At 48.7% G+C, this 10841-nt stretch overlaps 1 protein-coding gene across 1 annotated transcript in view; it reads left to right on the top strand.

Moving 5' to 3' along the window:
* Window positions 1-390: 390 nt before the first annotated feature.
* TRIP4 (thyroid hormone receptor interactor 4) overlaps window positions 391-10841 on the top strand; it is a 32940-nt gene continuing 22489 nt past the window's right edge. The window contains exons 1-9 of the mRNA XM_059823949.1: window positions 391-476; window positions 1200-1395; window positions 1586-1720; window positions 5105-5338; window positions 6257-6335; window positions 8177-8306; window positions 8621-8836; window positions 9382-9508; window positions 10236-10423. Of these exons, the coding sequence (XP_059679932.1) occupies window positions 391-476; window positions 1200-1395; window positions 1586-1720; window positions 5105-5338; window positions 6257-6335; window positions 8177-8306; window positions 8621-8836; window positions 9382-9508; window positions 10236-10423 (1391 nt within the window). The remainder of the gene's footprint in view (window positions 477-1199; window positions 1396-1585; window positions 1721-5104; window positions 5339-6256; window positions 6336-8176; window positions 8307-8620; window positions 8837-9381; window positions 9509-10235; window positions 10424-10841) is intronic.

Here is a 10841-nt window from a genome sequence, read left to right as displayed (position 1 = left end):
TCACCGCAGGGTGACAGGGAGCTCAGATACCGAGGGGGTGCTCCCGAGCAGGCGGCTCGGGGCCCCTTCCCCGTACCCCACCCTCCCCGCCGTGCCCCCCCAGAGCCCTCCACCCCGCCCGGGTCAGCCCGTTCCCTCCCCGCCGGGCCTGGGGAGGATGCTCAGCGAGGGCAGGGGCTGCTGCCGGTCCCCCAGCCTCAGCTCATCTTCCGGCCCCACTTCCTCAGCAGCGAGGAGGGGGATGAGGGCTGCTTTCGCTCGCCTTCAGCCCCGGGAGAGTCCCCATGGCGAGAACCGGGGCCCGGAACGGTGGCGCCGCGGCCGCGTTCCCGGGGGGGCGGGGAGGGTGTCGGGGCGGTGCGGCGCCGTTTCCCTTCCCCCGCGCGGAAGATGGCGGCGCCCAGCCCGCTCCTGGCCTGGTGCGTCCAGCACCTGCGCGGAGACTTCGGGCTGGACGTCGGCGAGGAGGTCGTGAGGTGAGCGGGGCCGGGGGCGCCGGGGCGAGCAGGAACCGGGGCGGGCAGGAGCCGGTGTGAGCAGGAGCCGGGGCGGGCCTCGTTCGGGGCCGTGTCTTCCCCGGCGGCCTAGCGGGTTCCTCCTCCCTGGCCAGCAGCGAGAGGCCGCGGTGGCCCCTTGTGTCGCCTCCGCGTCCCTCTCGGCCCCATGGGCCAACGCAGAGGGAAAATGGTGTTTTCAGAGCCGCTGTGGGGGGACCCAGAAATCTGCGCCCTGGGTTGTCCCTCAGGTGGGTGCCCCGTGAGGGGACTAGGGGGGTGAGAGGTGCTGGGGAGGGGTGTGGGGTCCTTGTGGGTAGGTGAGGAAGGGCACGCTGCTGTCTGCTTGTGTTTAAGCGGGAGCTTGTTGGCTTGTGGTTAGATTTTTTTTTACGTGACAGGGTGGCAACCGGAGTCTCAGGGTGAGTTTTTTTAGTGTTTGGCAGAAGGGTCGGGGGGATGTCACTGCTGTGGAATAGGGGGAGGAAGATAATTTACTTTAGGTTTTTTTCAGTGAAACGGCCACAAGGGATTTCCCAAAGTGCCTGCCTCAAAATTTGATTCATAAGCCCATTTCTTCCCATGGCCCCTACAGAAACCTGATCTGAAGAGGAGAGATAAATTGCATACGTGTGTGATTAGACCATTGGTTTCCTCAGAACAGAAGTCCCCTTACCCATTTTTCTCCATCCCGTCCTCTTGCAGGTACATCTTGTCAATAACAAACGAGGACGAGATCCGGGAGTACGTCGTTGACCTCATTCAGGGGACTGATGGGAAGAAGGGTCGGTTTGTAGAAGAACTGCTGGCCAGGTGGCGGAAATCCTCTGAGCTGCTGTCCGAGCCTTTGCCAGTGTATCGGAAAAAGGATGGTGAGTGCTACGCGGAGAAAGGAATTCAAGTCTCAAATAAGCTTGTCTCAGTTATTCTGTTTATAAACATTACATGCCATGAAAGCCCGTGATTGGTCCTATTTCTGTTCTTCGTGGCAGCATAAAGCCCATTTTCATTCACCAAGTAAGAGTTCAGGGACATCTTTCTCTTGCTGCTAGTTACCCAGCCTTTCTTTGTGCTTTTGCACACTTCCAGAGACTTCGGAAGTGCCTCGCGCTGGAGATCAAGCAAAAAAGGGTAAACGCAAAGGAAGGAACAAGCAGGAGATGCCTGCGTACGCTGAGCCAAGTGCGCCTGTAGAGGAAGTAAAAACCCCCCTCGACCTGGCGAAGGTGAGTGTGTCTGGTACAGGAGGGCAGGCTGTGTGTCTCTGGGTGCCGAGGGCATGCTTTGAATCTGGGTGGCGGGGAAAGGTAGGATGGAACACCAACAAAAGATAGGATTGGAAAGCGGAAATAAGCTTTCAGAAGTACGAATCCTTCGTTATCAGAGTCCTGAAAATGTGTTTGTGTTTCCCAGCTACCTCACTGTGTCTAATAAATGCTTGCCTCCCCGTACAAACCTTGTCTTATAAATAGCACAGCTTCTGTGAGACACACGTTTGTGTGTCTTTGTTCACTCATAGACAGCATGCAGCGTGGCAGCCACAAGCTATAACCTAAGCAAATACTGTGGCAGCCGTTGGGATAGGCGAGGGTCCCACACTGCAAGCGCACTGGCAGCGAGTTGTATGGTCGCCCACTTGCAATGAGAGGGGCGGCAGTTCCTGTGCGTCCGCTGTTCAAAGCTGACTGCGGGTTTGGACAGGCCGTGTTCGTACCCTCTGTGTGCGTGTCTGGGAGTCTTTCATCGCTGTGGGGCAAATAATCTGGGGATGGGGAGGAAGATGGTGTATGTTTGGGCCTATAATGGAGAGTAAAATAATCATCAGGTGGTGACTATGTCAAAATGGATTTTACTCCCCCCAAAGAAGCCTGGAGGAGAGAGCGGACAATGGAAGTAGATGCTATAATTAGTAATAAAAGGTATTTCTTTAAGGCAGAGGTGTGAAAGTTGAGGAATTAAGCCACCAAGTGGGTAGAACATTCTGTCTTGCTGTATTTAAAAATTCCCAGTCACGCTGAATAAAGTTTTAATTGGCAACTGAAATATTTCAGGCTGCTTCAGAGAGGAAGCCTTGGGCGCTAGATAGAGGAATCCGAGAGCTGTAGTGAGTGCCTTTCTGCTGAGCAGCAGCTCTGGTTTGGCTGCTTTCCTCTCCTGTTCAGCTCAACTCCTGCACTTTTAGTGTTGAGACTGAGACGTCGTTCGATTTTGTGGAGACTTTTTTTTGCAGTATTCATAAACAGTCTGAGCTGCAATGAAAGAAACTGCAAAATAAGAGCATAGAAACGCTAAAAAACAGTAAATCCTGCTATTTTCAAGCAGCACAAGGCCATGCAGCAAGCAACAGTTGCCTTTCTCTGTGATAGTTCACTAACTTTTTGCAGCAATCTTGCTTTCTATTCAGCAGAACCGTTTACCACAGTCAGCACATCAAATTTGATGATCTTTGCTGCTAAACGTCCTTGTAATTACCCAGACTGAATTTCTGGGTTTTATTTCTGGTGCAGTGGGTTTTGGCTCACAGCTGCTTGCTGGGAACCCAGTCCCCTTCCTTAGGTACGGATCCAGCTGTGGTGCCAGGTTGCATCAAATACAACACATCACACTATTGCCCTCTGAAGCATAAGAACGTGCTCTGCAGAAATAAGCGCGTGCGCTTGACGTGCATCGTTAGACTTTTAGTGGAGTCCTTCATGCTGTAAATATCGAGCACGTTGCACCTCTCAAAATCAAATTCCATGATTTATCGAGGTGCAGCTCTGCCTGAGCAACACCCAAATCCTGAAAGTCAGGGATGCACCTGAATAAATGGTGGAACTTAAAGTTACATTTTTCAGTTGAGGTTTTTGTAGCAGGGGAACTGCAAATGCTTAAAAAGTTTGTAAAAGTATTTGTTTGAAAGCTAAAAAATGCACTTTTTTTGAACTGGGGGTTAAAAATGGACAGCGGTGTTCCATTTCCTTGTAGTTATCTTCTAACCTAATGAAAAAGAACACTGGGAAAGCTCTGCCAGAGTTTGCTTTATCTGGTTTTGTTTTTTTCCTAACAGTAGTGTTTGGATCTGGCAGTGGTAGTAAAGCCAGTTGGACGGAACTGGGGGGACTGGAAATGTTGTGCCCACTTGTCACTAAACCAGCAGCCTGCTACTATTGAGAGCTGAGCAGGTAAAAGGAGTCAAGTCAAGAGGTGTCCTGATGCCACAGCACGGCACCATCACTGAGAAAAGCAGCGTGGGAGGACATGGGACATAGAAGTGGTGCCAGCTGAGGTGTGGATCAGGGAGCGGGAGCGAGCCTCCGGCGTGCAGCAGGCAGAGAAAGCGAGCTGTTGTTCTGTGGTGAATGAAAACAGGCTTTTTGGGAAAGGGTTTTCAAGAAATCCTCTTTCCTATTGCTGAGAGAGACTGTGGTGAAGAGAGGCAAAGAAAAGCTGTGGTTGAGCTGCAAGAGGATTTTCAAGTGTGTCACAGATATGACAGCTAAAGGCCAGAGAGTGCATTTATATTGGAATGCTGCTTGCTGAAATAGATAAGGGTAATTAATTGTAGTCTTTATGGTCAGGCCTAGCATGCAATTCATGGTTGAAACCAGTCTCATCTAGTGTTACGAGACAGGTTTGTGCCTGGAGTGTGTTGTGCTTACTTTTCAAAGCACCTGTTTTTGAGTATTGCCGCAGAAATGGTAGCAGTTGACTTTGTTCTGTTCCTCTGGAATGATTTCTGTGCTGTAATTAATTCCTGCAATTAACTTCTCAACAATTCACTTCTCAACCGGTACCTGCTGGAGATGTTTGGTGGGAGAAGGAGCCCTTTGTTTCTTTGACCAAGGTGTAAGGTTTGAAGGAGAGGACAGAGAATTCCACTATCAGATTATTAATCCAGCTATCATCTAAAATATCTTGCTTTGGTTCTGATCACGGTTTCTCTACTTTGTCCTGGCTGAAAGCTTAGATATGCAGCCCCTGCTTGAAACTCAGAGAGGTGAATCACTGAATCATGAACACCAAGTCATGAAACAAGGAGAAGAATTTACATTACAGCTAAATGCTTGAATGTGCAGCACATGGAAAACCTGTGCTCAGGGGGCTGTGCCGGGTGGAAAACGTAAAAAATGCTGGGGTTGAACTGGCTGTGAATGAAGAGGTACTGCTGCCACCAGCAGCTCTGTTTCTGGGGTTAGGCAGACACAGGACTTCATAGTTATGAACAGGGGGTTGCTATAACCTAAATAGCCCTTGAAAATAAATCTGGGAATAGCTGAGCTGCTGTTTGAAGCTGTTAAATACCTGTGAGTTGATATTATTGCAGGTCTGGAGGACTGACGGCACGCCTGCCGTCTAGACCCAAGCAGTTTTAGCTTTCAGAGGCAGCAAACATCAAGTGGATCAGCAACATCCTTATGTCCTTACTTTGTTTAGAGTCCTTGGACCTTTTCTGGCAGGCCTAAGCTTGTCTTTCCGTTGAATCTGGGGTTTGGTCCAAGTTTCATTCCAGTTAGGCAGAATAACGCTTGTCTGAGTCTCCCCAGCCTGTTCAAGGGTCAGTGCTTTCCCTTTGCTGCTGGTATTGCAGTGTGAGTACAGTTTGTTTGTTTATTTTTTTTGCTTCTCAGGCACAGGAGAACAGCAGTGGAGTCAGCAGCAGTAGCAATTCCTCTAAGAAGAAGCCCAAATATGTCAGCCTGTATACCAAGGAGGGGCAAGACAAGCTGGCCGTCCTGATCCCTGGGCGTCACGCCTGCGAGTGCCTGGGCCAGAAGCACAAGCTCGTCAACAACTGCTTGGTTTGCGGGCGCATTGTCTGTGAGCAGGAGGGCTCTGGACCCTGCTTGTTCTGTGGTGCTCTGGTTAGTAATGAGGTGGTTTTAATTTGCCGTGCTTAAACGTGACCTGGTTTGCTCAGGGCTTTGGAATGGCATGGAGCTGAATTAGCCTCTCCTCTCAGATCAAAGCTCCTCTGGCAAAGTCTTCCAAGCTCTAAAGCTGTGCACCAAAGAACCTGTACTATCTCCTCCTAGGGGAAGGAGAACTGCTGTGGCTTTGAGTCACTTTGTGTTTCTTTTATGGTGTGCTGCATCAGAGAGCGGAGAGGTTTCCCTCATAATTTACATCATTTTGGAACTTGCCTGGTTTATGACACTCTCCTGTGGCTGTCCTGCGCGCTGCAGTAGTGTCCAAAATATGTGCAAGGCTTCAGCCCCATCCTAGGCACAGCCCTGTTAGACTTGTAAGGGGCAGGAGACATAGCCGTGGCCGGTGTGCTGCCTTTTCTTCAGCACTTGCGCTGCATGCATCATTTGGGATACCTGTTATACCCTGTATTTGGTTGAAAAGGCACCTCTTGGAAAAAGGGGGCAAGTTAACGACCACAGACTCAGCAAGGTTAACTTCAGGAGAGAGGAAAATATTGGTTGGATGAAGAAAACGTTTTGAATCAGATCAGTTGCTATTTTTAAAGATCTGTTTAACTCCAAGTGGCCAACCAAGAGAGAGGACCTCTGTGTTAAGCATTGTTCATCTGCTCGAGGAGGTTCTGAGTGCATTTCTCATCCTTTGAGATCACCTAGCAGTGTGCCCACCCACAGAACTGAGAAAGACCAGGCTGTACATTTCTCATGGATCGCTTTTAGTAAAGAACGAGCTTTCAGGATTCTCCCCATGTGGACTATCTTGGCCATTTTAAACAGCTTACCCTGAGCTGTTGTCCCAAGGCTCTGAAGCTGGTCAAGCATGTGACGTCCTTCCTGTCTTCATTTTTTCCTTAGGTGTGCACTAAAGAAGAGCAGGACATTCTTCAACGGGACTCAAACAAGAGCCAGAAGTTGCTGAAGAAGCTCATGGCAGGTCAGTAGCAACTGCGTACCTGTAATACAATGAATCCAGTCAGTTATGCGACAGCAGGGGCCCTCCTCTGCCTCACTGTGCTACGCTGACCTTGATGTTGTGTAACAGTGAATGTGTGTGTGTCCTGGTGTGTAAGTTGTCTAGATCCATTCATCCGAATTTTAAAGAATTGTTGGCAAATTCTAAAAGTAATTCTTTCTCGGGAGCTGACACCTGAACGTTTCTCTGGGATGTAAATTGCCGGGACAGTTTGTGAACTTTATTTGCTTCGGACTTTGCTGAGCCACTTGCCCTCATTGCTGCATGGTGTTTGTGGTGGGCATCAAAAGCATGGTTGGGAAGCTGGCTCCTTATATCCTCTCAGCAAGCACTCGGCAGCGTTTGCGGGCTTCAACAGAGGTGATAACTGTTGAGTGTCAAATGGCAGCGTATGGTGTCCTTACCCAGAGGCCCCAAGGCTGCTCGTTAGGCATTCCTGAATCAATCACACGAACTGGATCATTGTAGCAGTCCTTGAAAATTAGGGTAAGTCTCAGTCTCATGTGGAATGTGTGCTGTGGAAGGTGAAGTGCTGCTATCTGATTTGCTGGGTCTAGAGAGGTGGTGGTTAATATTTTCTAATGACTCTTCTTGTCTAACACTTATCTTGGGAGCTAAAAATAGGAACAGAGCCAAGGAAAGCAAGAGGAGATAATACCCAGTCTCCCAACGAAGACCTGTGCATTACGGGGATGTTTGTCTGAGTTTAGCTGAAATATAGCCAAGGTCACGGTGTTCTTGGTTGAAAAATACACTTTGCTGAAGAACTGGGGAAATATTTACTCTGGGTCTCGGTGTCAACTTCTCTTTAGAGCTGCTGAGATGGCAGGAGGTCCTGTAAGTCCTTGAGAATAATAGCTGATCGCAGAGTCGGTCTGTTTATAATCTTCCTGTAGAGATCCTGATGTACATCAGGATCCCTTTTTCTTACCCATTTTATCGGTCTTCCCTTCTGCCCCTGGCAGGTCTCGCTTTGTGCGTTATCTGTGTAGGTGAAAGCTGAAACGAGGATAGCTATTTGTCTCGGGAGTGAAAAAATGTGGATCAGCGACGGCAGGGAAATACAGGCTTTTTTGTTTCCCTGAAATAAAGGCGTTAGCCTGCGTGATGTCTTCTGTGAAATACACGGGTTTGTTCCATTGTAGCTTTGATGCAAACCTTTTTTATTTTTTTTTTCCCCCTTGCCTTTTGTTTGGTTGGTTGGGTTTTGGCCCCTTGCCAGAAGCGGTAAGAAAGAGGAGATCGTTGCTGGGAATAGATTTCTCCATCTCTAACAATAGCTGGTCTGAAAAACCTGCCGAGGTGTGTTGGGGGAGGATTTCATTTACGAGAGGCTCATACAGCAGCAGACGGAAAGCTTGCTCTGTGCATAACAGGCTATTGTCAGTGATCTGTCATGACCAAGAGCCTCTTTGTGGAGGTAACAACACTTTGGAGAGAATTTGGCTTTTAGGAGTGCACTTGAGGCCTGCGGTTGGTGATGGGTGGAATTTGGACTGCCCGAATTGTTAGGGAAGGGTGAAGGAGAATCAAAGACCAAGACCCTCTATCTAAACGCTACCTAGATGTTGTCACTGTAGTGTTTAAATGCTTCCTCCTCTTTGGAGGAAGGAATTCTGTGAAAGGGGCTAGAGGGAAAATCGGGGCTTGAACCTGGTTTGGAAAGGTGCTGGTCTTGGTGCAAGGTTCTTCTTTTAGCTCCTTGAGTGCCATTTGTTTTAGGGGGTATTTCTGCAGCCAGCCCCACCAAGACTGGGCTTTAAACAATGGACTGTTGAGCTGTGTTTTGTTTTCTATCCCAGGTGCTGAAAGTTCAGGGAATTTGGATGCCATAAGCAAAGACTTACTGCCTCGACAAGAAGCTAGACTCAAAGCAGGCCTGGAGATGGCTGTGAAACACAAAGACAAGTTGTTGGAATTTGACAGGACAAGGTAAGATACTGGCTGTGAGACTATCGTGAAATAGTATGAATTCTCTGGCAGGCTAAGCTGCCTTCAGCAGAAATGTTAGAGAGTTCCTTCTAAAACCTGGGCTGTAGCTACAGAGACCTTAGCGTTGGTATTTGGTGGAGCAAGGCTGAACCTCTTGAATGGGTCCCATTTGGATGTCCTTGCTTTGCGTCCCTGATGTCCAGCTCTCTAGAGAGAGCAGAAAGGAACCAGTAGGAAGGCAGGTTTGGTGCAGGCAGTGCTGTGTCACTGTCCCGCTGTGCTCATCTTCTACCATCACGGTTGTTTCTCACCAGCGTGCGTCGAACCCAGGTCATTGACGATGAATCAGATTACTTTGCCACCGACTCCAACCAGTGGCTGTCCAAGCAGGAAAGGGAAGCCCTCCAGAAGAGAGAGCAGGAACTGCGGGAGCTGCGTCACGCTTCTCGGCTTGCCAAAAAAATCACCATCGACTTTGCTGGCAGGCAGATCCTGGAGGAAGACAACAGCATGGCTGAGTACCACAGCAAGTGAGTGAGAAGTGGCAGCGTGAAGGCACGCCTGAGAGCAGGGAGGTGAAAATCATTATGGATAGTGGTCTGGCTGAGTCTGGAAGAGCAAGTGTAAGGAATGCCGAGCAAGCCGTTTCCTTGAAGGGCAGCTCTGATACTAGGATGCAGTAGTACATCCTTTACTTCCTTGAGGGTCTTTCTGGCTTGCAGCATATCATCTCCTTCAGCACAACTCTGCTGAGACCGCCTCCTAAGCCCAACTGTGCGAGGCTTTGCACAGGGTTTCAGTAGCTGGCACTTCTGTTAAAGATAAAGCTGCCCTGGAAAAAGATGTTGCAGAAGGCCTATCCCAACAGAACCAATTAATCTCAAACACAAACCATGCTGGGTTTCTGTGGTAGGTAAGAGTGACTGTCCAAATTAGAAATTGGACCTAGAGAGGAAATTGTTTAGCTAGGGGAGGTGGTAAAAAAATGCTTTGGGTCAGAAGCGTTTGTGCGGGGAGAACAGAGACATCGTCAGGGGAAGCAGGGAGTTTTCATGCCTCTTCTTGGTGCTTGCAGACTGGATGAAACCATCGAAGCCATTAATTGTGGCACACTGAGCAAGGCAGCTGGGAGCCCAGAAGCAAAGACAACTCTGAATCCTGGTGTTTTAGTGAATCCCCGCCTTCTTCAGCCTGCTCCTTTGGTCAGTATAGGTTGAATGATTTATACCAGAGTAATGACTAACTTTGGGAGAGCTGAGCTTAAGAATTGTGAGTTCTGGCATGTTTGTAGTACCTCTTTCCTCCCCTGTGTCCGAGAGATCCTCATTAGCCATCCGAGTTGGGGACAGGAAAGGTTTGCCAATGCCCTGCTCTGTTCCCTGCTCTTGGGGGGTTTTAGTCTCCTGCCTCCTCTTCAGGAACATGGAAGAATTTCTGAGGGTCAGCCTAAGGTTGTGTCACTTTTTCAGCTGATTTATGAAGCCTTTTCTGCCAGATTTCCAATTGCCAAAAGGCATAATCTCTACCCTCTATTTCCTCTTTAATCATGGTGTTCTTGGTGTGTGCTAAGCATTTGGAGGTTGGACGATTCCCAGTTCTGAGTGTTGATGTCTGTGAATATGCTTTGAAAATTGTATCATCCTGTGAATGCTCTGAAACGCCAGCAGGTAGATTTATTCTTTAAATCCATTGTTTAGCTGTGATGCATAGAAAGGAAAAGCTGCACGGAGCGGAGCACTACCATGCATTTTCTCCTGCCAAAGTATGCCATGTAAACGCAGCGAGCTTGCGAGGAAGGAATAGTGATCCCAGTAAGAGTAATACCTCTGTCCTTAAGTGAAGGAAAACTTCAAATAGGATTTGCACTTCATATACATTGTTCCTAGAGAGCTGCTAACCTTTTTCTTGTTTCTTTTGAACACACTGAAGTGGGTGGACCAAACTGGTTTGCTCCCGCACCGGAAAGCCACCCATTCCATGGATGCTGAAAATGAGTCTGGCTTGGAGCGGAACAGGTTGCGGATTCAGGATCGAGAGCTGCAGGAGATCTCAGACGATGGTTGGTGCCTCAGCATGCACCAGCCTTGGGCTTCCTTGCTCATAAGAGGAATCAAAAGGTACAGGGGTGGCCTGAAATGTGTTGTATCCTGACCAGCTCTTGTTTCGTAGGCGAGCTGGGAAGTTGTGTTCCTCAGAGGACCTCTGTGGACTTTCTTGCTTTGTACAGTGACTGATACCTACTGATAGCTCCAGGTTTGGAAGCCGTGCTTCCTCATCCACTGTACTGATGGTTTGAGAAGCCTGGTGAATTGGTTTTTCATGAGAGTAGCTAATCTGGAAGGTACAAGTTTCTTCACAGTGGGTAAATTTAGAGAGAGGCTGCGATTTCTACACTGTAATCGGGGCGTACCTTTCTGGAATTTGAAAGGTAAATAAGCTGAAAATGTGAAATATGTTCTTTTGGTCTTTTTGTCCATCACAAAGAAGCCAACAGTGCACCAGGCTTTGGTTAAAAAAAACAAGCACCACCCATCC

Source organism: Gavia stellata, chromosome 13, assembly GCF_030936135.1.
Source record: "Gavia stellata isolate bGavSte3 chromosome 13, bGavSte3.hap2, whole genome shotgun sequence".
Classification (NCBI taxonomy): domain Eukaryota; kingdom Metazoa; phylum Chordata; class Aves; order Gaviiformes; family Gaviidae; genus Gavia; species Gavia stellata.
Note: the sequence above shows the minus strand (reverse complement) of the source record. Positions and strands in the feature narration are given on the sequence as shown.